The 26,814-nt window shown below is 36.6% G+C and overlaps 1 protein-coding gene across 1 annotated transcript; it reads right to left on the reverse strand.

Annotated features, from left to right (window-relative positions):
• Window positions 1-13,908: 13,908 nt before the first annotated feature.
• On the reverse strand, window positions 13,909-18,459 carry LOC113275767 (cytochrome P450 85A1-like). Its single transcript, XM_026525334.1, has 9 exons — window positions 17,635-18,459; window positions 16,924-17,245; window positions 16,681-16,827; window positions 16,147-16,386; window positions 15,961-16,047; window positions 15,788-15,866; window positions 15,158-15,264; window positions 14,869-14,993; window positions 13,909-14,468 (listed from the first exon to the last, which is right to left on the reverse strand). Exons 1-9 carry the CDS (start codon window positions 17,823-17,825, stop codon window positions 14,378-14,380), a joined length of 1,389 nt encoding a protein of 462 aa, XP_026381119.1. The 5' UTR covers window positions 17,826-18,459; the 3' UTR covers window positions 13,909-14,377.
• Window positions 18,460-26,814: the final 8,355 nt, after the last annotated feature.

Here is a 26,814-nt window from a genome sequence, read left to right on the forward strand (position 1 = left end):
GAACCTAGTCCAGTTTTGAACACCACACTGTATTTAGCCGCTACAGACACTAGCCTACTACCAATGAACTTCGGACTGGAATGTAGTTGAGCCCTAATCAATCTCACACTGATCAAGGTACAGTTGTGCTCCTTATGTCTCTGAACCCCAACAGAATTCTACGCACTTGATTCCATTAGCTGATCTCACCCGCAACCAAGAGTTTCTACAACCCAAAGTCGAAGACTTGATAAACAAATTTGTCTCACACAGAAAAGTCTATTGGAATAGATAAATCTGTTTCCCAGAGAAATACCTACGAGTTTTATTCTGTCTTTTGATAAATCAAGGTGCACATGAACCAATTGATAAACCAGACTTATATTCCCTAAGAATATCCTAGTATTATCAATCACCTCAGAATAATCTTAATCGTATGGTACCGAAACAAGATATTGTGTAATCACAAACGATGAGACGAAGATGTTTGTGACTACTTTTAATCTTACATATCCTAGATAAATCTCAAGAAAATCTTAGCAAATATAGTACTCAATCACGATAGAAGAAATAAGATCAGAACACGCAACTACAGAGAAAATAATTGGGTCTGGCTTCACAATCCCAATGAAGTCTTTAATTCGTTAACCAACAGGGTTTCGTGAAAAACCTAAGGTTAAAGGAGAATCGATTCTAGTCGCAACTACTATCACACAGGAGGTGTGGGGATAAGGTTTCCCAGTTGCTAGAGTTCTCCCTTATATAGTTTTCAAATCAGGGTTTGCAATCTAAGTTACCTTGGTAATAAAGCATTTAATATTCACCTTTTGATGAAAACCTGATTAGACTCAAGCTAATATATTTCAACCGTTAGATCGAACTTAGATTGTTATACACAAATGAAATGTACCCTCATTTAGGTTTGAGTAACCGTAACTAAACGTGCACACCATGTTGGCTCAACAATAGTTAACCGAGGTTAGCTATATGAACACTCTCATATCAACCTTGTTCATCTTCACCAAAACTAGTTCAAATGACTCAAATGAAATGATTTATATAGTTATTCAATTGCTATATTCACATAGAAGTATACAAGAACAAAATTGAATCAAAATCGGTTTGATTCACTCGAATCAACCGATTTTAGAACTTCAACCACTCAAGTATGCATACGGGTAAGCAAACCTAAGTAGCCGGTCTGAGTTTGGGTTCGCCAGTATGCTAGTGGGTATGCATACCTTAGTACACTTCCAAAACCCAGTAGAAACTCCCGGACCTATACCTTATGCAAGTACGCGTACCGGTATGTGTACTTGGTACCCAGAATTCCACAACTACAAGTACGCATACGGGTATGCATACTATAGTTCCGGTCATGGATCACATACATGCAAGAATGCACACTATGTTCATAATCCAATATAACTAAACTTTATTTCAATCATTGAAACTTTCTTAGAGGATGACAATAGCCGTTTTCACACACTATTAGCATCAAAGCAATTTTCAAGTTTTTGAAATAATCATAACGAAACATTCAAAGTCTACACCAAATGATTGTATCACACAAACCATGTAAGATGTTACTCAGAGATTTTCACATGATCAGCTTTTGACTTTCGTCAAGAAGATAAGATGAACTTGTCTGAAGTGAAATCTTACCAACACATATTTCGAGAAATACGTAAGCGAGTTAAACTCAGCTCGAAATCTAAAATGTGCATAATCGAATACTATATAGTGATATGACTTTTGTCTCAATATAGGAGATAGAGTAGAAATAGACTTTCCAAGTGATAAATGAGTTTTAGTCTCCACATACCTTTTGTTGATGAAGTTCCACAAGTTCTCCTTAGTAGTTCTTCGTCTTCAACTGATGAATGCGGTGAAGTCTAATGCTCAACTACGCAATCTATCCTAGTCCGAGACATCACTATAAGTAGACTAGAAATCAAGACATATAGTTTTGATCACTAACATTGACAAACAATCTTGAGATATCAACGCTGGCGAGTTTGACCGAGTAGTGCTCTAACAGTTCTTTTCCGCATTATATTTTCTATATAATTGAAATATCACAGGTTGTGCGTAGTTCAATCAATTGGTGAATCCAACCTTTGGTTGTTGATTGAAATTGATTGACGCTTGGATATTAGTATTTGGTACCATCCAAGTTAGTTCTTTTATTAATTAGGCTCACAGATTTCTATATGTTTGATTGCAGATTGATTTGAGAAATTGAGATATAACTCTTGGATATATTTTCCTTGATTGAGTCTGCCTGTCTAGTTGATTCTCTTGGAATTATATTGGATTTAGTCCATAAAGATTGCCTAAACGAAATATTGGGTGTGGTTGTTAGACCCCCGCTTTTTCAATTTTTTATTCTCCTCATTTCTCATGTTGCAATAGGCTAAGATCTTAGCTTGCTCTAGGTGTAGGAATGCTTCGGAATTACAGAGGCTGCATAGAAAATAGTGAATCCGATGCAGATGATTATCTCTGCATTTAGTTTAATAAATTATAGCATCTTTAGGAACAATTTTGTGGTGTTCACATACCATTTTTCTCAATTTTCTCTAGCTAGTTTGTTAGTCTTTCTTTTTCTTCCCTATTCCTATGAGAACTTTCCTTTCTAAGCCAGCATAAATAGGAAAGTCTTAAACTTACTTACTTATTCACATTTAAGTTTTAGTGAATTCATATCTATCCTTCTGTAAATCTAATCTATCACGGAAAATCTTTTCTTCTTCCCGACTTTCGAGTTCTCTTGGACTAGTGGTAATTTTTCGCAGAAAGGATGTGGGGTTTAGTCTCTGCTACACGACTGGCACTTGAAGAAGGATATTAAAATTTTGAGTGTACATTAATTTTTGGGTCAAAATATTTGGCTTCATCCGACATTCTTATTACATGTTTCCCTCTCTTATCTCCCGTGCTCTGACCTACACGATAATTCAAAAGACTAGTCTAGTCTGTTAGCTATAAAACAATGACTTATAATTTATTGGTTTCTGTTGTTTAAGGTAGAGTATTTATCATTCATGCTTAGGTCTGGTTATCCCTTGATTGTAGACAACTTCTCTCCCCAAAACCTAGTATAGTCACACATCCCTTCATTGCCAAATCTGATAGCCATATCCCCCAAATCTTAGTATAGTCAGATATCTTTTTCAGGAAAATCCCTGCGTTAGTACCTTCTTTGAATAATTTATATTTGAATTCTACTAGGTTGCCGATACTAGATTGGTCTTAATTAGATAGTATTTTTCTCGATCCTTGGCATGGTTCATGGGTGATAATTCACTAATATTCTTATACCTTGTATTCTTGTCAAATTTCAGCTCCCGTCTTTTCCCCTCACTTTTATTTCTTTGCATATTTTCTCTTAGAACTTCTTTTCTTTTCTCTGATAATGGAAGACCCATCAAACCTTTGTAGACATCTTAGTGGCTTATCTTTAGCTCAACATTTTGCTAATCATAGTAACACATGATTATTACCAACTCATCCAAATTTCATTAGGGATTATGGGATTCGACAACACAGCATGCTAGCTAGGATCTTTTCTACTGATATCCTTACATCCTGGGAAGTTAGAGGTGTACTTAGCCATTTCTGGGGTGCAAATATGGGGTTCCAAATAAGAGAAATAGATCTAAATCTCTTCATTATTACCTTCTGTTGGAAAGAGGATTTATCCTAGATATCTCTCGATGCACCATGGTATCCTTTTGGTAATATCTTAGCAGCGACAACTTCATATCAAGGGATGAGTATAACAATTGATGCAGTTAAATAAATACCTTTTGTGGTCTAGTATTTCTAATGCAAAGCATGAACACAGGGGTTGAGAGACGTTAAGATTGATTGTTAGAGCATTGCTCGGTTGAACCCACCAAGCGTTGGTATGTCAAGTTTGGTTGTCATATTTTAGTGAACAAAAACTCATTTAAAGAGTCTCTTGATTATTTACTAGAGTCAATTTCGTATAGGTTAGATAGAAAGTTATTAGGATATGATACTTACAAGTATTACTGGAAGACTTGAAGAATGTGAAGAAGTAAAGAGCTACATCGACGACATCATCATTCCTCTTGAGTTTAGTAATATTTTGACTTGAACTGTTTCATTCCTAACGTATCTTTCAAGTCGTGCTATATTGAAAACATAACTGCGAAGCTATGAATGATTATACTCTAGTTAGACGTAGTATTAAGAAATTATAATACGAAGTATAACGCCTATCTTTTGAACTTCGTATATAAGACATCGAAATAATCGTATGAATGCTATTGTGATTATGTATGGGTATGAGTGAATATTTCGTCCTAGGAAACAATGTTTTACATTCGTTTAAAGGAAGTACAATTCATAAACGTTGTTTTGTGAATCGAAAGGGAAATCGCTAGGCTTATTGGTATTGTTATTCATTGCAAATATTTGGATTACCAATATGTGTGTTTAGTATAACCACTCATAACTTGTTTATGTATCTTGGTAAAACTATTCACAATGCCTGACTTATGTATCAGTATGACTTTTATTAGTGAAACCAATCTTAAGTAATCACATGAGATGGTATGGTCGATATTTGTAATTAGTGTAACCATTCCTAGTCATTGGGTAACCGATCCTAGAACTTGGCGGGACTAATCACAATATGTGTGATCGATCCTTGTAGTAGGTTAACAAGTTTTAGTAATTGGTGCAACCGATCCTATAACTTGTGCAACCGATCACAATTAATACCATAAGATAGTGGTAACCGATCCTGGTACTTTGTTAGCCATTTAATGGAAAATAGTGTAACCGGGCCTAGTATCCACTTAGAGGTAGAACCGAACTTTGTGTTTGGTAGAACCGTTAAACCCATGAATGGTGATTGAATGTTTTTGATCAATCACATAGTTCTTGGAAATCAGATGAACCAATTCTAAACTCGTTTGGAAGTGTGACAAATCGGTTCCAAGATTGTAAATATGAAAAAGGATTTACAAAGTAAAGATGTCGACATACTTTGAACATGTGCAGTAATTCTTATCTATTATTGTTCAAAGACATTCCTTAATAACTAGAGGAGAATCCCGGATCGAAATAAATTGAGAATCTTTTAATTAAGATTTTAATTTAATATTTTTTTAATTTCCAGCAATTAAATGCATATCTTTAGAAAATAAAAATTGGTAATGTGCATTTACTAATTGGAGATTTTCTACTGAGATTTCGATCAATATTTGGACAAACCATTTCCAGGAATTATGAAAACCGATTTTGGCTTTATTGCATATCTTTGAGAATATCCGGTTTTGGAAATTCCTTGGTGTCCAAACTTCCTTGGTCTATAAATATTGAAGTTTGCATTTTGAGCAAACTAATCCTCGGAGCCAGCAAAACTACCTAGTTGTGTTGTTACTGGTGGAGCCGTCTATTCGGAGAGGAAAGTACCCTAATTAGGCGAAATCTCTTACGACCGCTCGTTTTAAAGACTTCTTTGTGATTGAGAAGCTCTACTAGTACCGTTGGTGGGAAACTAGATAATTTCAGTTTATTATTAGTTTTCGATTGATTTGATTGACTAACGGTTATTGAACTTTGATTGCACCTAGTTTGTTTATTCTTGAGAATCTTCTCTTCTGATATAAGATTCACTTAAACTAGATCGAAGTATCGACGGGGATCTTTAGACTGTTTGTAGATCTAAATGAAAAAGTGGGGGGTCTAACAACCTCACCCAATATTTTTCTTAGAAATCTGTATGGATTAACTCCAATATACTTTTAAGAGAATCAACTAGACAGTCAGACTCAATCTTAATAAAAAGAATATCAAAGAGTTATATCTCAATTTCTCGATTCAATACTTACTCAAGCAAATAGAAATATGCAAGTCTAATTGAATACAAGAGAAATTAACTAGAACGGTACCAAAGACCAATGTTCAAGGATCAATCAATTTCAATCAACAACCAAAGGTTGGATTTACCAATTGATCGATTCAACGCACAACCTGTGATATTTCAAACAAAATATAATGTGGAACAGAAATAATACAGACACCGGAAGTTTTGTTAACGAGGAAACCGAAAATGCAGAAAAATACCGGGACCTAGGCCAGATTGAACACACACTGTAATAAGCCGCTACAGACACTAGCCCACTACAAACTAACTTCGGTCTGGACTGTAGTTGAACCCCAATAAATCTCACACTGATGAAAGGTACAGTTGCGCTCCTTACGTCTCTTATCCCAGCAGGATACTACGTACTTGATTCCCTTAGATGATCTTACCCACAACTAAGAGTTGCTACGACCTAAAGTCGAAGACTTTAATAAACAAATCTGTATCACACAGTAAAGTCTACAGAAATAGATAAATCCGTCTCCCACAGAAACACGTACGAGTTTTGTTCCGTATTTTGATAAATCAAGGTGAACATGAACCAATTGATATAACGGACTTATATTCCCGAAGAACAACCTAGAAATATCAATCACCTCACAATAATCTTAATCGACTAGTGAAACAAGATATTGTGGAATCACAAACCATGAGACGAAGATGTTTGTGACTACTTTTCTGTCTTGCCTATTGGATAAATTAATCTCAAGCCAATCTTACGATTGCACTCAATCACGATAGAAACAGCAAGATCAGATCACGCAACTACAATGAAAATAGTTGGGTTTGGCTTCACAATCCCAATGAAGTCTTCAAGTCGTTAACATACAGGGTCTCGATAGAAACCTAAGGTTAAAGGAGAATCGACTCTAGCTTATACAACTAGTATCACACAAGAGGTGTGGGGATTAGGTTTCCCAGTTGCTAGAGTTCTCCTTTATATAGATTTGAAATCATGGTTTGCAATCAATACTACCTTGGTAACAAAGCATTCAATATTCACCATTAGATGAAAACCTTATTAGATTCGAGCTAATATCTTTCAACCGTTAGATCGAACTTAGCTGGTTATACACAAATGAAATGCACGTTCATTTAGATTTGTGTAACCGTACCTAAACGTGTACAAGTCGTTGGTTCAACAGTAATTAACCAATGGTTAGCCATATGAGCACTTCCATATCAACCTTATTCATCTTCACGATAACTAGTTCAAATGACTCAAATGAACTAGTTAGAGAGTTTTTCAATTGCTTAGATCTCATAGAAGTATGTAAGACACAATCGAAACAAAAACGATTTTTATTCACTCGAATCGATTTATGAACATTATAGCCACGGTTTGCAAATATGCATTCCTTCATTTATATATGTCTTAGTTCAAGAATAAACCATTTTTAGAAAATAACCCACTCAAGTACGCATGCCGGTACTCATACTTAATACCCAGATTGAGTTTGTTTTCAGTTCACAAACTCTAGCAGAAATTCAAGGGATGTGAACTTTCGGCAGGATGCGTACGGGTACGCGGACTTAGCTTCCGGACATCCTGAACCAGTAAAGTACACATACTTTAGTTAAAGGATTTTGGACTTACACAAGTATGAGTTTACATACAATGTTTATATCCATTCAAGGTTATATATTATAAACTCTCATTTCAATCATTGAAACATTCTTAGAGGATGTTAAATAGAGGTTATTCACATACTATGTTTCATCAAAGCAATTTTCAAGATATTGAAATAATCAACATGACTTTCGTCACTTGTAAAGATGAAATTGGCCAAAGCAAAAGCTTGCCAACACATATTTCGAGAAATAGATAAGCGATATAAACTCGGCTCGAAATAGCAATGTATAATCGAAGTCTACATAACAATACGAATTTTGTCTCAAGATAGGTGATAGGCTCAAAAACCTACAATAAAATACTGCAAGTGCACAGTGTCTAACTAGTAGACAATGGCAAGTACAGGTCGTTCCCACGAGGAGTGTGAAAATACTACTACTAACTAATACCAAAAACTAAATAATCAGATTCAATATCTATGAAGTTTATGAAACTATGAAAGCAAAATAATAGCAAGGCAATCAAAGATGTGAGGGTTAAAGATCCGGGAATCCGTTGTAGGTGAGTTACTTGCATTCAATCACAAAGGGTCTCAAGTTTACTCATGTAGAATTGCAAACCTAACTACTCATACATGGAAGATGTTTCGTTAAAGAATCATTCACAAGAATTATCAAAACGGTTGTTTGTTCTCACCTTAAATGTAGAATTCCAAAGCACTAAGTATACATGGCATAAATAGTCAAGAGATATTCATAAATCGCTTATTGCTAAGGTTCAACGAGTCCTTCTACTAATCTAATTATGGACTATACATTGCATAGAATATGAAAAATATAGCAAGAAGGTAAAACATTGAGAGAGAGCCAAAACAATTAACATTAAGCTAAAATTATAGAAACCCATTGTTTAGAAAACAAAATAAATTAACCTAGAACTTCGGCTCACAACGTTACATGTGGACGGTGTAGGATGCATCTAATTTGACGGTCAATATTGCATCATCTTAAAAGGGATTCAACGGTTCCTAATACAACCACGTGGATGAAGGTAATTGTAAATTGGCGTGGCTAAACATCATATATAGCCACGCTGTATGACGTGTCTGTAGGATATCCAATGAACGGCTCGCAACGTTACATGTGGACGGTGTAGGATGCATCTAATTTGACGGTCAATATTGCATCATCTTAAAAGAGATTCAACGGTTTCTAATACAGCCACGTGGATGAAGGTAATTGTAAATTGGCGTGGCTAAACATCACATATAGCCACGTATATGGCGTGGCTTTCTCAAAAGCCACAAATAAATCTAAAATCAATCCTAGCTAACTCAAAACGAAAATGGAAGTAATAAAACTCTTAACCCTAATCTCAGTAAACGGATCTGCAGCCGCAGCCCCTGGTCGGCCTCCTCCTCTCTGTTCTTCTCCGTTCAGGTATATGTAATTGTTGTTTAGGGTCCATAAAGCACCTACCGAACAATTGCCTACGAGTCCAGCCCAGGCCGGCCCATTATAAACTCCGATTGCCAAATCCACTTTAGAATCTCTGTCACCAGCAAGTATGGGTGAGCATTTGGCCCATAATCCGTGGATTTAACCGGGACCAACCGTTCATTTACGGATAGATGTCCGGCCCGTTCGTTAATGGGTTGGATGCGGATGGAATTTTTGAAATCCAACGGATTACGGATCGGGCCCGGATGCAATTTTGAAAATCCGTTGAACATCCATATCCGTTAAATTAAGTACATTTATATAGTTCTAAAAAATATAATGGATCATTTAGGAATTCTTAAGGTGTTTGCCTAGGGTGTTGTACATGGAATTTTTTATCTTCCTAGATATATATAGGATATGTAGGTTCTATGAGGAGTCATTTGTGTTGGCTTTCTTTTCTTTCTTATAAACTTTAACTAAAACAAATCCATTGGATTATCCGTATCCAATCCGTCCATCCGTGTATCCATTGGATGCAAATCCGTTGGATGTGGATTGGATGTGGATGCCAAATTTAAAATCCGTAATGTATTGGATTGGATGCGGATGGGGTGAAAACCGGTCCATACCGGCCCATACTCACCCCTGCCAGCAAGGCATAATCAATTCCCTGACCACTGCAGCTCCTTCCAAAATCAGGCCAAGCACCAAACTCTATTAATTGAACTGATGGCAAAGCTTAACGTACATCTTCACTTCCCGTCCGGTTAAGTTTCTTGTCGCTGTAGATCACACCAGCTGCACCCTGAACTTCTAAGCACCTTCCTTCTCCAGTTCGAACAGCAACCAAAACACCCCAAACTCCAAAGACGTTGCTGCTGCAGAGCCCGAGAATGCCTACCACTGCCAACTGCAACAACAATTCTTCTTCCGGTCACAGCATCTTTCTCTCGCTTAGCTTCCCTTGCAATTTCAATGTAACGAGAACCCAAATTTTCTTAGCATACCCAGGGACTAAACACACTCCAATATAAGCCATCTCAGCCATATTCAGTCCGGTCTTCCAAAATTCTACACCGGCAGCAGCAGTTTCTTAGTTTCTTCCCATTTAATCACCATATCACCGATTGCAACTTCTCTTGGACAGAACTCCAATCCCATCATCTGTTGTTGCATAACCAAATCCCGAAACTCCATTGTTGTTCTCAACTGCAAACTCCATCAAATCACCAGCAAGGCACGGCACCAACATCACACTTCTTCATGGATAAACTCGAGCACCAAACTGCTCTATATTCTTCTGCGATATGTGTGCAGTCACCACTGACTGCACTCTCCCTTCGTTCAATCTGTCTACAACAAATGGGTTAAACCCAATTTCATTCTCCACTGGCGAAACCCAAATTCCAGTTGAACCAAAAGCAATGGCAGCAACATCATTTTGCATTCGATCAAACACCCATTCGGTAACCATTTACTGCTCATCTCTGACCATGTATCCTTCTTAACTCCTGAGTTGTCTGCGACGATTTCACAAACACAACAAGCCCACTTCTCCTCTCGCACTCAACCACAGCATCATCATCCATTTTCTCGTTCATCTTTGTCGTGTAGAGTCAGCAATACCCATTACACTTCTGCCTTGCATGAACCTGGTTAAACTCAGCTCTCCATTACGGCCCTAAAATGTAGAGAATCATATTTTAGAATGCGGGATATGGAGGAGGTGATTGGAGAGATGTTGCGGAGTGAAAATAGGAATTAGAGAGAGATGGGGAGGTAGGAAAATAGGAATTAGAGAGAGATGGGCATCTTTGTCTGTGATGCCCTTAGATGTCCTGCGCCGCACGCGCGCTACACTGATGTATTCAACGAGTATATAGCCTTGGCCGACAGGCCCGGATAATCTTCGGAAACGAGTATATAACCTTAGCCTTGGCTGAGAGGCCCGACGCCTGCGCTTGTTCGGACGTCTAGTACAGAACAGCTGGCGTCCAATACACGAAGGAATTAAGAACATAAGAAACATACAACCAGGGAGGCCAAAAGTCGGCCGGCCAAAGAAGATTTGGGAAGACTGTTCGCGAGGACTTAGGAAAAATACCACTGTCGCCAGACATCGTGTCCGATAGGAAAGCATGGAAAATCGCAATCCATGTGAAGGAACCCTGAGGCGCTCACTAAGGCCCCTTGTACCTCGGCTCCAGATGTTAGTGCACATGTTAACCCAAGTTCGATGCCCCCTTAGACTTCGGATCTCGGTCCTTAGTTAATCCTTACTAGCCGTGGTAAGCGTCGATGGGGTAAACACTAGGCCCGGAAGGGGCCAAGGAATAAATTTCCCTTGGTGCCAAGTGCCAACAACGCACTGGGTTCGTCTTCGACTCGCGCGTTCGCTAACTGTCCTCTAGGAGGGAATCGACGGACTGAGCCAAAGGGTAGCAATCCCATGAAGTGTGCGTAGATACGAAGTCAAGCATTGTAAGACACGTCAGGTGGGATACACTTTGTTCCCCAGACATCAAGATCTCCGCTTCTCCGTACATCTACGACGATACGGGGACCTATATTGGCCAGCCCAACACAATCTTCATCTACGAAACCAAGCAAGTCAGATCGGATACCGTTGATGGCCGGGACGGAACAACGGCTCGATGGATTAAGCCTGGGCGGCTGTCCCGAACTGGATATCACAGGTTGGGCGGGATGTACGGGGTAGGGGTGTCATTGGGGAAGCGGACTAAAGCGGAGAATAAAAAAACGAGAAGGAAAGCCGAACTATCGGCATCGAGAAGGGTCGAGCGAAGAGTGTTCCCCTTGGCAACAAGGACGCTTAGGCGGTCTGACCACGCCGGCGGGACATCAAATGTCTGCAACACTCATGATCTAAACGGTGCGATTAGCTCACGCCCAAAACCACCCAACCCGAACAAAGGAAACAAAGGGTCATTTTCACTGGGGAGGTGAATCGATTGATCTGCGAAGGAAAAAATAAAGTACGGAAGGGGAGGAGGAGGAAGTTAGGTCTGGCAAAGAGGGCCACTAACATACCGGTGATATCACATTAGAGGGTTTAGTGGGTAACGACTGTAGGTGTTGTCAGAAACTTTATGATATGATTAACCAAAGACGAATCAAATTAAAAATTGATAACTACTTATACAACCTAAGAGAAACTACCAATGAAAACAAATTTAAGAAACAAATATCCCAAGAACCAAATGTTAATCCTAAGAGCAACCACAATCATAAACGGGACTAAAGACCAAACGCCATACCAAAAGCTAAATTTATTTGGCATTTTCAGAGGTCAAGCGTAGTGGTGAAAGACTAAAATTTAGTCAGGCGAACAAAATAACAACGTATGAAATGGAACGGATATACAATGAGCGTACAATGGTCAGGCGTTGGTATTGTGGGCGTATGTATGGGACGAATGTATTTTGAACGCCTGGTGTTGGGCGTGAGTATTACTAACGCCTGGCAACAGACGGAAATGAAAGACTACGCCCAATCAGCAGACGGAAATGAAATACTACGCCCGATCAGCAGGCGGACTTATAGCAAACGTCTTGTTGGGGGAGTAATTATTGTATATGTTGGGCGGTGATAGTATATGCGCTTGATGTGAGGCGCTAATAATACTCTCGCCCCAATCAGGCGCTGATAATACTCTCGCCTCAATCAAGCGCCCTTTATATCACCGCCCCATCTCAAGCGCCCTTTTAATAAACGCCCCACTGTCAAGCGGCCCTTATACTTACGCTTAAACCATACGCTCATTATATCTTCGTCCCACTATACTTGGGTTTGGTCTGGGTTGACGACTAGTTTTAGTCTCAAACCCTAAAAATCCAGACCAAATATGCTTATAGTCTGTTCCACTACGCTTCCAATCCTGACCAAATTTGGGTATAGTCCCTAATTATGATCGTGATTGTGGATGCTCTAAGAAGATGCCTTTGGAGACACTTGTACTCTAAAATTCAAGATCACATAGACTCAGAAGATAGTGTACTCTGAATTAAACATGGAAATTCAAAAACTGATTAGAACTACTTTCTTATGGAGTTTTAACAAAAAAAAAAAACTTCTGGATTCTAAAAAAAAAGTCAATTTTATATAAATATAAGAACTGTTGGGAAAAAAATTAAAATTCACTTACATTATCATTTGCACCATCGATTTTGACATTAGAATCAAAGCAGTTTCATCCTCCAAAAATTAAATCGGAAACAACACAAATAAAATTTGTGACCCATTGGAATCACCTTCAAGAAAGGATAAAAAGGTTCAAGAACCGTAGCACAGGTTACTTTACATTAAGAATAAATTAAAATTCGTAATACCAGTTAAAAAGTAAAAATATAAAGAGATGGAAGAAATATTGGTGTAACCCAAAGAATGAGGTAGAAAATAAAAGAGATACCGTATGAATGTGCTAGATAAAATGCAGAGAGGTTTATGTACCCTTGATTCATGATGTCAAGATGAATGAATACGAATGGGGCTAATAGAGAAGACGTTAACCAATCATCAATACAGCATTGTATGCGAGGGAAGTAGGCAACATGATTCAACTTCATACGATGAAATTATGAATTTCAATTTCGGTTTTGAGGTAGGAGAAGAGTCTGAAAGGGAGATGCTACACGATCTTTGACTCTTTGATATCTGGTGCGTTTCATTTCATCCTTCGATAACCCCACAGGCAAAACACAACGGTCGTAGATTTATCTTTTAGGAGGACAGATCTCAACCACTCTTTACATAGGCAAAGTTATCCAAACTATATCATGTATTCTATATATAGAAATGTTATCTTAGGCAACGGTTAACTTGCAACTGTCTAGATGTCATCTGTTCATTGGTGACTGTTGATTTACAATTATCAGAATGTCAATGGGAAAAATAAAATGAAAGAAAAAAACATCTTCAATTTTTTTTTATTTTGGTGAGCATTAACATTCAAAATAGGGACTACGACGCGACCCGCCAATACAAATATATACAACATAAAATCAGTTAACATTTTATTTTTATTTTTCATTTATACAAAAGAAAAAATGTAGCAAGATGGAAAAAAAATGAAAAAATATTTATAAGGAAAAGAAACTAAACTAGAAAACCTATATGCTTCTTCTTAAGTTAACCTACACCCGCATCCGGTGTCATCATCATCTTTAAGGTAAACTTCAAACACCGCTTCGAGGGTAGAATTGTTAGAATCACCTAAACTCTTAAGATTTGAACACTGAGGAGACCAGTCAGGAATTTGGCTCTATAGGAAGTTACCACTATGTACTCGTCCTTAACCAAGAAACCTAAACCTTTTCTTTACCTCAATATGCTTTCTTCCGATTCTTGATCAACCTTTTAGTCCAATAACCAATTCAGCTAGGAGCCTATCACTTCAGACATGGTGAGTTTGTACATCGATGTTCTTCGTGTATATCTTTCTGTAACTTGGAAAAAAAATTATTGGCTTGAAGAAACTCTGATATGGAAACCATTTGGTGCTTCAACTCTTGGGAATTTCATTAATGTATCTCCTCCAACTTCCTCCCATCTGCAATACCAACATCAAATCCAAAGAGAAAAGAGTTAGAACATAAACTAAGTGCTGTTTTTGCATGTTGAGCATTGCATTAGGTTACTTTAGTACAGCTCTAGTATATGGGCCATTCTGGTGTAGAGGTAGGATAGTGAGGGTGGGTGAGTACTGAGTGGCACACATGTTTGTGCAAATAGGCCCACTCTGGATAATGCGGGAAGCTACACGTGTGGACCGTGGAAGAGGACAGTCCCCACAGACAATAAGAACCTAAGTTGAGTACTTGAGTACTCTTGGCCAGTCTATATTCGGTAAAGAATTTTGTGCCGATGACTTTACCACTGTACTACAGTCTAATCGGCCGGTATGTTCACAAGAAAATCATACATGAGCAGAGCAATGCAGGAGTAACTACCTGTATTTTGTAACAAAGTAATGAAGGAATGTTGAAACTTCTGCAATTCCCAACTCTTTTCCGGGACATAACCTAGTTCCTCCACCAAATAACATCATGTGATGGTGAGACTCCAAACTCCTATCCTGCATCTCACCAGCAAATAATTGTTAGTTTTTTTATTCGTAGTCGACTAAAACGAACAAAAATGCAATGTGGACCACTTGGCAGACCAAATGATATAGTGATTGTTGTGCTACACATGCCATGTCAACTAAGAATTAGAAAAACATGAACCAGAAGAACTGACCTTCCATCTCCATGGATTAAAAGCTAAAGGGTCTGGATAAAGACATGAATCATAGTTGCTTTCTCTTGTATATACATAAATTCTCCATCCTTTTGGAATAAGAAATCCTGTAAAGCCAAAAAATAAATTAAAAAGAAATCATCACAATATAATCACTTACAGATCATTTTCTTTATAAAGATGGCAAAAGAAAGAAAATCAATAACAGATCAGTACGAAACTTTTAATCATAATACAACTTTAAATACATAAATATTTTTTCGAAATTGAAAAGAATGTATATTGATATATATATGTATCTGTATATAATGCGATGAACCTGGCTTGGTCCACCATTACACTATGAGTATGAACCTTTACACTCATGTGGCTTCATCCATAAAATACTAAAATTTCCAACCAAAAAAAAAAGAAAAGAGAATATAAAAATTTCTACTGCATAAGTGCTCCTACTTATTGTGTTTTCTTATTTTCCTTGTCTGTTTTACAACAAAATATTCACAATGCATGTAGCTGTTATTTTTACCATGAAATCACAAAGTAAAGAAACACTCGATAAAAAAAAATGTATTAAACCGAGAGAAAACAAGATGAAATTACGGGTGACATGAATGATTCAAGAATTCTTACCGTTCAATTCCATGTCCTCGGTTGTCTGCCTAAGTACCCCATTAACAATTGTAGCCAGTCTCATTGTTTCGAATATCACCTGATTATGTAAAGTATCGTATAAATTAGCTTCTACTGTTGTATTTTTTTTTTTTTTTATGAACATGAGGAAGTTCTCAGATGAAATTACTTACAGCGCGCGTGAATTTCATGGACGGGTAATCGTTCCAATCAATAGGGTCATCTGGTCCTTTATGTTTTCTAATTGCTAAATGTTCTTCCTACAAAAGAATACATCAAATTACGGTCAGAAATGTTAACAAATCAAAACATACAAATGAAAGCAAAGTCGAAATCCAACTTGAAATCCTTATACGCACCCTAAGTTCTTGAAGAGCTCTAGGATGATCATGAAGATACTTGACAGCCATCATCGAAGTTGTTGACACAGTTTCGTACCCGGAGTAAAGGACCGTAATTATTTGATCCATTATCTCCTCAACACTTAGATTGTATCTGTTATCTCCTATTAGACCACCAAGCATGTCATTGTGGGTACTCGGTGAAGCTCTTCGTTCCTCAATGATTTTTCTCAAAATCTCAATAACATTCTTTCTTCCCTGTGACAAAACGATAAAGTAAAAAACATCAGTAACCATATCTAAAATCCGAACACAAGTAGAAAGAACCATCAAATCAAAAGACTGTGTGACAAAACCAACAGAAGCACAGCGGTCGCTATACGAAACACGTGCAGTAGGCCTCTCAGATCAAAAACCTCCAAAAATAGAACACATGACATTGCTTTTAATCTCTCACACACACACTTTTGCCAATACTGGGACAAATGGATAGTTTCAAAAAACCTCTTAAACAATTATACTTGGATACTTGTGAATTTGTATTGCGTTTACCTTGAATCCACGGTTGTAATTTGTGCCCGGAAGGTTGATAGGAAGCGAGAGAGTTCCTATTACTAGTTTGCAGAATTCAGTCTTGAGTGATTCAGATTTTTCGTCAGATGCAATACCGATCTGATAAAACGAAGATAACAAAGCCATCTGTACACAAAACACACAAATTAATTAAAAACTTACTAAGAAATGTTATTCATTTGGTACCGGAAACAGAAGAGTAAAAGCAAGCAACTAACTAACCTCTTTAGTTTTTTCTTGGATGTCAAGAGTTTTACCACCCCAATTACTGAGGTGAGATCTCATAAACTCATCAACCTTAGGAAGAAGTTGATCTCTGATAGTGGAAGGACTAACAATTGAAAGCATTGACCCTCTCATAGCTTTATGAGCTGAACCGTTCACCGCAGCGATATTGCATTTTCCTAAAATATCTAACATGGATTGTGGATAACCAGGAACTAATCCTTTTCCTTCATTCAATAGGATATATCTATTCAACTCTGGATCCATTGATACAATTGTTGGACAACCCAATATGTGGGATTTGAAGAAACTCCCATACCTGAAAATATTTGAATGAAAAACAAACAGAAAAAACTGTATTACCTACCTACTTCAAAAAAAAAAATGAACTCTTATGAACAGAAATTACTCAAATCTTTTTGTGGCTACTTTTCAGAAAAATTAAGTGATTATATAATTGGCTAATGAAATTCATTCCATGCAACACTGTAGATTTCACATTAGATACTATGAAAAATTCAATCAAGAAAAGAGTTCTTTAAAAAATAAGTACTCTGTTTTGCAACAAAATAGAATATATCCAATAACGAAGAACAGGAACAAAACACCATATTCTAAGAAACCAATAATTCATTACCACATTATGATTAGAGTAAAGAAATGAATAAAAACAAAACAAGAGAGAAAATCAAATAGCACACAACTGACCTTGCTCTTTGGTTTTTCATGAAGTTGGGACCCTGTTTAAGAAACTCAGTAGTTTCACCAAAAACAGGCCAACCCATAGTACCAGGAGGTAAACCTTTCTTCCTGTATCTAACTTCATTCCATCTAAGTAGCGCAGTACAGATGAAACATAATACTACCACCGCTAGAAAAACAACCAAGAAAACCGCCATTGATGATGATGATGAATGCTTCTGGTATGTAAATGTTACAACCCACTTCCAACACCGAAGAGATATAGAAGTGTAAAATGGAAAATGGGTTGAATAATTTCAAAGTTAGTCAGAAGTATATATAGGCCTGTGAAGACAGGGAGGGAGGATGAGTCTTGACTTATTTTTAGTATGACCACCATAGTCCATTCTATGCACCCTTCCCTAAGCACCCTCCCTAAGTATAGACCCACACTTCTTTAGTAATAAAATCTCACCTCACCCCACAACTCTGTTCATTCTACAGAGAGAGAAAGAAAAACTGTCATAGTGAATGTGTACTGTGTTGTCTAGACTGGGTAATGTTGGAAATGGAATTGAAGTTACAATTGAGTTTGTTTAACTAAGCTGCTGTAATGAACAAGTAGTAAAATGACTGAGTTTTTGTCTGGTGATGAAAGATTTTGATCGGCCAAAAAATTATAAAAATGATGAAGGCCCACAATTTTGAATCAAAGGCAGGTGAGTGAGATAGAGAAAGAGAGTGGCACATGGACACCACCCAATTGGAGATAGAAGAAGAAGAAGAAGAAGGAGAAGGAAGTTCTCCCTATCTCGCTCACTCACTGCCCAAATTTTTTTTTTTCTTTCCATCACATGCCTGTCAAACGAGATCTGTTAACTCTATTTAGACAAACAAATCACTAACAAACAATCTATTAAGGATGATGATGCCGTGTGTGTGATGAAGTAATCTTTCTTCAATTATTTAACTGCACACAGGGTTGAATCTTGTTTTGATAAAGAAGAAACAAATACTACTGTTTTTGTAAATCTTTGTAATGTGAAGCTATGGACTGTTAAAAGACTTCACTAAGTTACAAATTATGTCCCATAGATTTGAGTGTTTTTAAATTAGAAATCATTCTTTTCTGGATGTTATAAAATAGTGTCAGTATTATTTGAGTGTAATTTGTGGCATACAACATAATATGATATAGTTGTACACTTGAGTATTTATCCGATAACAATTCAGAGTTGCGTGCTAATGTTAAGAGATATCTTACCTGCTCGACCATTTTCAATCAAGGTACATCGTAACTAACCATTGGAAAATATGAACCAATCATAATTAATTAGTAATTTTGTTAGTTTGGACAAATTTTTCATTTATCGAGTATTTTACAACTAACTGTTTGAGAAATGGTTAGATGCAATGATGGTAATTCGAAAAATGGTCGAATGCTCTAGCTAAATCCGTTTAAGAGATATATCCTATCGACTAAACAGTTAGATCTAGAATAAGATATCAAGTTCCAATTTTCCGGGGAACTCTCATAGTCTCGAGGAAATAGTTAGTATAGATTTTAGTTTTGGGAAATGAGAGTAAGAGAGAAATTAAGAAATTAAACTATTTTTTGAAGTGAAAGCGATTTCTCAAAAGAGATAAAAAGAGTAAGATCTTCATGCAATAATGTAACTGAATTGACTTTAAACATGATTGAGAGAGTCTTGTAATGGACCAATATGTGGGACTTCTCAAGAACTCTCTATAATTAATGTTGTAATTTTTAGTTGATTAAGACAATAAACTTTTTGGTTAAAGGGATAAGAGATGGGAATAATTATGTTTAAGCTTTGCAGCCCAAGGTAAGCTGTAAAGTTGGAGGCCTCTTGAACACAAGAAGGTTGTATATGATTTTAATTAAAACCCCCTTCTGTTATCAATCTCATACTATATTATTGCTGATTAAGTTGTCAAAAGTAAAGCTAATTCTCTCTTTTAGTTGGCCAAAATTCAGGTTTTATAAGGGCCACAAATACAAAAAAGAATAACAACTAAATTATATACTACTAAAGAAGAGATAAACTATAAATTAGAAATAGAAAACGAAGAGAAATTGGTTAATAGTTATACTATTGTACTTGTTAATACATACAATCTTGATTAAGGGCACTTAATATAACTGTGCACCCTCACAAAATATAACAAAATCAGTCAAACGGTGTATAAAGGGCTAAGTTTCACTGCCTTTATTATGACTTTATGTTAGGTTCAAGGTTGCATAGTATGACCGCTTTTCCAATTTATCCTAGGTTAAAATGAAAAAAAATGATAGTACTCATTTTTCCAAAAGTGAGACGAATATTAAAAAATACGAGTTTTATTTTTCAAAGTGAGTACTAAATTTATATAAAACAATGCAACTTTCATAATCAAAATCTAGATTTACTGAATCAATAAAATCTGATAACTCCATCACTAATGGATCTACAAAACAATCATCACGGCAAGACCCTTACCAGTTAAACAAACAGTAAGGTGAGATGATGATGAAAATCATTGTTAGGTCAAAACAAGGTGAAATGATGGTAGGATTATTTGTTTGGATAATTTTAATCAGGGCTTTTCAGAAAAATAGGCTCGTTTTTTTTGGTGCTTTTCATTTCTAGGCCACTTTTTTTATTTATTGCTAGACTAGGCAAGTTTTGACCAAAAGTGATGGATGGAAAGTTAGCACCGTTAGGTGCACTTAAAAAGACCTAAAAGTCCTTTGAATCGGTTATTTCGACCCAACCAGCTACTATGACTCTTTATACGTCATCACCCAGTGCGTACGTGGCACTGCTTACGTGGCAAGGCCCACGTGACACTGCTTACGTGGCACTCTTATCTTCTTCTCCATAAATCATAAATGAACGTCTCCACAACCACATACTTCTGCTTCTCTTCATTTTCAGAACTGAAAAATGGGTGGTGGTATGAATGATAATGTAGCCTTCAACAATTTTATAATAAAATTTCTCCCATTTCAGAACTTGCATTGTCTTACAAAAGCATCCATTCATCCATTCACAAAAGATAACCAAAATGAAACATAAATAGTATCAACCATATTGTTTAGATCCAGTCATAGAACAAAAACAAAAGAGACAACCAACCCATCAGACTTTCATGTACTTCTTTGGTTTCTTCTTTCCCTTTGGATCTGCAACTGTGAAGGTGACTTTGTTGTTGACAGATCCAACATGTTGATTAGTCTGATTGAAAGCAGGTTGAGAAGAAGCCTTTCTCTTTCTCCCTTTTGCAGCACCTTGTTTAGAAGATTCTGAATTGTTTTGGTTCTTCATTCCATCCTTAGCAGTAGTAGATGCACCTGCAGAAGCACTAACAACCGGTTTCTTTCTATTGTACTTCCTTTTTGGTGGTTCAGGGACATGAGTAGATGATGTTGAGCCATCAACACAGGTTCTAGGTTTTTCTCCCTTTGGATTCTTTCCAACCTCTCCACCAGCACAAGTTATTGCATAGTGACCATAAACTCCACACTTCTTACACTTTCTCATTTTCTTCACACTTCCAGCTTCATCATAAGAAGGAATCCTCTTCTTTCTTGGCCTTCCAGTTTTTCTTATGATAACAGGAGGATTAATGAACTCTACCAGTATATTCTACACAAAGAGAGGAAGAAAGAGAAGATATTTGTTAAGATAGATATGAAACCATTAAAGGTTGTGTATTATATAAAGCATGTATGAAACCCCAAAAAAATCCAAGAATCTTTGTTATTATTAAATATTTATTGCACAATAATCAATATATTTTTCTTTAATAAAACTAGTGGTCTTACCCAGTCAATTTCAGCTGACAGTGGTTCAAACTCTGGAGCATGTGTCTTTTTGTAGTATTCCACACTGTATACAGGGTCACAGTAGCTACAACATGAAATCAGGGAAGCATATCCACAAATTATCAGTTTACAATCAAGCTTGAGCAAGGAAAAACAAAGGGGATATAACAAATCAAAACATTGGAGTGAAAAGAGATTGTGACTTACTCAACCCAGTTTGGTCTCAATGGTGTTAAAGCAACTATAGCATGTTGACAGGGAAATCCCCTCAGCTTCCACTGCAAACAACTACAGCTCTTTTTGGAAAGATCCACAACAAACACAGCATCATGAACACTCCTGACCTCATACACCCTTCCCCTTACAGCTCCAGTTAACTCAAACAGATGATTTAAGTCATGCATCTTTGTAATCAGCTTCATTGCCTTTGGAACTATCTCACCATCCTGCCAGTTTTCACTTTCATTCCTCCTCTTGAAGAAAAGACCCATCACCAGTTTATTATACATTTGTGCAAGTGTAATGATTGGCTTATCTCTAAAGGGCTTGGCCATGTTGTTGAAAGACTCTGAGAAATTATTGTTGATGTGCTCACACTTGCTGTCATTTGAGAAATGAGACCTAGACCAGCTTTCAGGTTTTTGATCTATGAGATACAGTGCAGCTTTTTCATCCTCAGCAAATAATTTATCCATGTGTTGCTAAAAACAAACATGACATAAATAGTATCAAACTCATGTATGTAATACTTGAAATTACATTATATTGTTTTGAGAAATGAGCATACCTGATAGTGTCTCTTCTTGTAACATTTGGCAGCATTCCAGAAATGAACATGTAAGCTGTATGGCTTGAAATACTTCTTGAAATTCTTCATCAAATGTCTGTCAATTTATCAATAAGAAACAGTTAGTCATTGAACTTATATTATTAGGAAATATTAAGGATATAAAAGTTAACCTGAAACATAATCTGTGCTCATCCAAGCAGAAGTATTTGTCACAAGCTTCACTAATCCCCTTCTGCTTGTCTGATATAATGGTGAAATGCAAGTCTTGACCCAGTATAGCTTTCAAGTCTTTGAGAAAAATCTTCCAGTTCTCAATGGTTTCATTCCTACACACCATTATACCAAGAGGTACTAAACCATTCTGACCATCTAGACCTGTTGCAACCAGTAACACACCACCATACTTCCCATACAAATGGCAAGCATCCAATCCAATGATTTTCCTACATCCAGCCAAGAATCCTTCTATAACAGGCTTGAAGCAAAGTGTCATTGACAAGAATGTGTTGTCTGTGCTTCCATATGAGAAACTAGCTACACTGCCAGGCATTTTTTTCCTGCAATTACAACAAAGTAATGTTAATGACATATAATTTGTAATATTAAGACAAACATTAACAAACAAACAAAAAAACAATTAATGTTACCTTCACCATTTCACAGAATGCAGGAATTTTCTTGTACTGCTCCTCATAGCTGCCATGAAGTTTCTGCAACACAATATTTCTTGCTCTCCATGTTGTATGGTACTTAATGTTCACTTTCATTGTTTTGTTGAACTCATTTGCCAATGACTCAGGATCATGGATTTTGTTTTTGCTACCTAGAGTCTCCAACCTATGCATTAGTACTAAATAAATTAAAGGATTATACAATCAAACACATCAAAGTTTAAAAAGAGACAGAAGCAATCACATACCTTCCTTGTCATTCTCAACCTCCACCTCCCCAAAGTTTGGATCACCAGCATCACTATCAATATTATCATCATCACTTGCAGCATCATTATCAACATTATCACCATCACTTGCAGCATCATTATCAACATTATCACCATCACTTCTCTCACTTGCAGTACCATCTGAAAGATACCCATTCTCAACTTTTTGTAGAAACTTATTGTAACTCTTGATATCTTTCTCTTCACTATCATTGTCATTCATCTTCAGGACATCCTCATCATCAGGGTTACATTCATCTTCTTCTACATTTTTCAAGTGCATGACATACTCATCACTTTTCTTGTACTCTTGGGCAACTGCAAACAAATCTTCCACCACTTCTGCCTGTGTTGTAGCTTCAACCCAAAAGTCATGATTGAAATAATCATCTAATCTAGGTATCTCATTACCTTGTTCAGCTCCACTAGCCTCCAAAACAGGATTACTCTCAGCTACACTTGCTTGTGTTTGTTGAGTAAACTGTGGAATATAAACATCTCCATCATCATTCTCAGCTACACTTGCTTGTGTTTGTTGAGTAAACTGTGGAACTGATACACCTCCATCATCAACATATTCATCAGAAACATCTTCTTCACTACCAGCTAAATCAAAAAACACTTTAGTAGGATTCTTCTTCTTCATCCTTGGTATTCTTTGACTTCTTCTAACTGACTTTCCATGCCATCTCTTAGGTGATGAACCACTAGTAAAAACTGGTTTAGGTGGAGTCTTAGAGACTGGCTTCTTTGGAGTCACATTCTTTTTGGGTGTCATTTTTGGTGGAGGAGGCTGTGAATCTGCAGTAACCTGAGATACATCTATCTCACCATTCTCATCTAGTGGCATCACTTGCAAATACAATGTAATCCAACCATGTTCATCTTCAATTGCATTTTCCCAGAAAAACCAAAATTCTACATCATTAATGATGTTTGATGGTAGGCATGGATCAACAAACCATAGAAGGTCCAATGTCTCCCTACTGGTTAATCTCAACATAGGACTAATCCTAGACTTTAACTGATTTATACCCATATCTTCTCTGGACAAACCCTTAAACTCAAAACACATAGCAGTGTTGATTAGATCCTTCACCTTAATATTTCTGGTTGGAAATATGTCATGTTGAACCTCTTTAACCACTTGCTTTCTACAATTAAGAACAACAAAATATATATTAGACAAATTTATGGAAAACCCATCTCAGACAAATTCTAGAACCATAAAAACCCTAGAAATCAATTATCACACAAACCATAAAAAATCCTAGAAATCAATTTCAGTTAATCATTATCAGCAGAACCCAATTTTGAAATTAAGAAACCCTAGAAATTTATCAGTAGAACTTCATTATCAGCAGAACAAATTCGAACTTCATAAAAATTCTATAAACATAGAAAACCCTAGAAATTCGACAAACCCAAATAAATCAACCTTACAAACAAAACCCATAATAAGTTCATCACTGAAACGTTAAAATCAACCGAGAAACCTCAAAAAACATATTAGTGTTTTTTGTTACCTCTCTGTAGAACGCTTCTTCCTTCTCGTCATCTTCACCAGCAGGAAATCTTCAATTTGTTCTTCGAATCTCAACTAACAAAACACTGTTTCACTGATTTATCTAAAAACCCTCTCTGAAGAACCCTCTCTGAAGAACAAAAGAGAAGAAGAAACTAAATGAATCGATTTCTCAATCCAAGAATCTTCTGTTATTCTTTACACCTTCCCGCGCTGTCGATAATAACAATGAAGAACTAACTTGGCCGTTCAATTCATCCTCGAGATTTCGTGTTACTTAGATTTGGCTCTCAGATAGCAACACGTGGAGATCTTATCGAGACAGGTGGACATCTAAACGTGTGTGACTGACACACACGTGTGAAGGACATTTCAGTAATCTTACCACATGTATGAGATCTCCCTATATGATATTTTGGCGAGATATTGACAACTCAACGCGATAAATTGACCGAGATGGTTAAAGTGGATGGAATCCGTTTAACTTGCCTAGTTTTGCAAGAAATAAAAAAAGTGGCCTAGAAATGAAAGTGAGGGTCCAGACGAGGCCTACTTCTGCATATAATCCTTTTAATTACCAAGTGCAGTTTTTTTTTCTTTTTTGTAAATAAGATATTTCATTAAAGATATTAGGACTCGGAAAGAGTCTCTGATACAAAAGAAGTAAAGCCATCTAATCTGGGAGTAGGAGATTTCCCGATATTAGATTTATCTATTAGGATATGTTTTAAGTTACATAGAAGAGGAGAAGACTTTCATTCAATAACCGATTTAAAGGCCTAACAAACTTTGCTAAAGTATCTGCTACTTTGTTACCTAGTCTAGGAATAGAATTAAATCCCAAAAAGTTATGACAGAGTTTAGTTATCCTGTTGGCTTCATCAAGACAAGCTTTTGCTCTCCAGGAGATGTCCGGAGAACGCCCCTGTAGATACTTGAAAATGCTTTCACAGTCACCCTCTATGTTGAAACTTTGAATCTGCTTTTCTTTTGCCCAAATTGCTGATTGTAAGACTCTTATAGCTTCTGCTTCTTGTGGATCTACAATTGTGGATTTCGCTGCTCTTCCTCCTTCACATTTTCCTGCATCATTTCTTAAAATTAAAACATAACTAGATGGTAATAAGTCAGAGATCCAAGTTGCATCTACATTTATCTTTAGGGTATCTTTTTCAGGTTCCTTCCATGTATGCATTTGCTTCTTCTTTTTCATCCCTTTAGGTTTAGGGTTTTTCTTTTTCCTTGTTGACCAAAATTCTAAGTGCCTCTGAATTTAAGTGTCTAGTTGTTAGATTTGTTTTCAAATACTCTGTCACATCTTTCCTTCCAGATAAACCACATCTTAGTTAAGAGCATTTCTAGATATGTCTGTCCTAGGATTACTCAACCAGCTGTTACAAAGATCTAAAAAATTACTTGATCTGTTTAAGGATAAGTGCACAGAATTGGGAGCAGCTTCCCAAATTTCCTTAGCAAAGGGACAATGAAATAAAAGATGGTCAGTTGTTTCTACTTCTACATGACACATAGTACAGTTAGGCACTACATCTTTAACTTTTCCAAAAAGCTTTGCATTAGTTGGAAGTGCATTTTGCAAGCATTTCCACAAAAATAACTTAATTCTTTCAGAGATATTCAAATTCCATAAGCCTTTCCAAAAAGATTCTCGTAAAGAAAGACTAACTATGTTTTTTCCTGATTCATTTAGTTTATCATACAAAGATTTGACAGTGAATTCACCTGATTTTTTTAAAGTCCATCTGAGTTGATCCTTCCTAAGATTTTGGTTACTATCTTTAAACAGATAGATTCTGCTTATTTTGTGTGCAATATCAACAGGGAAAGAGGAGGTGAGTAATGGAATATTCCATTTGCATGTTTCTATGTCAATCAAATATGAGACCCTAACTAAATTATTGTTACTGGTTGTTTTGAGATTTTCTAAAGTAACTTCAAGACCTGGAATCCATTTATCTTCCCATATATTAATGTCCTGCCCATTTCCCACTTCCCAAAAACTGTATTGCTTAACAAGCTCTAGACCTTGTCTAATACAATTCCATGTCCAAGTGATCTTGTTTGAAAGTTTAGTTCTAAAGGGGGATTTGTTCCTAAAATACTTA

Source organism: Papaver somniferum, chromosome 4 (assembly GCF_003573695.1).
Source record: "Papaver somniferum cultivar HN1 chromosome 4, ASM357369v1, whole genome shotgun sequence".
NCBI classification, from domain to species: Eukaryota; Viridiplantae; Streptophyta; class Magnoliopsida; order Ranunculales; family Papaveraceae; genus Papaver; species Papaver somniferum.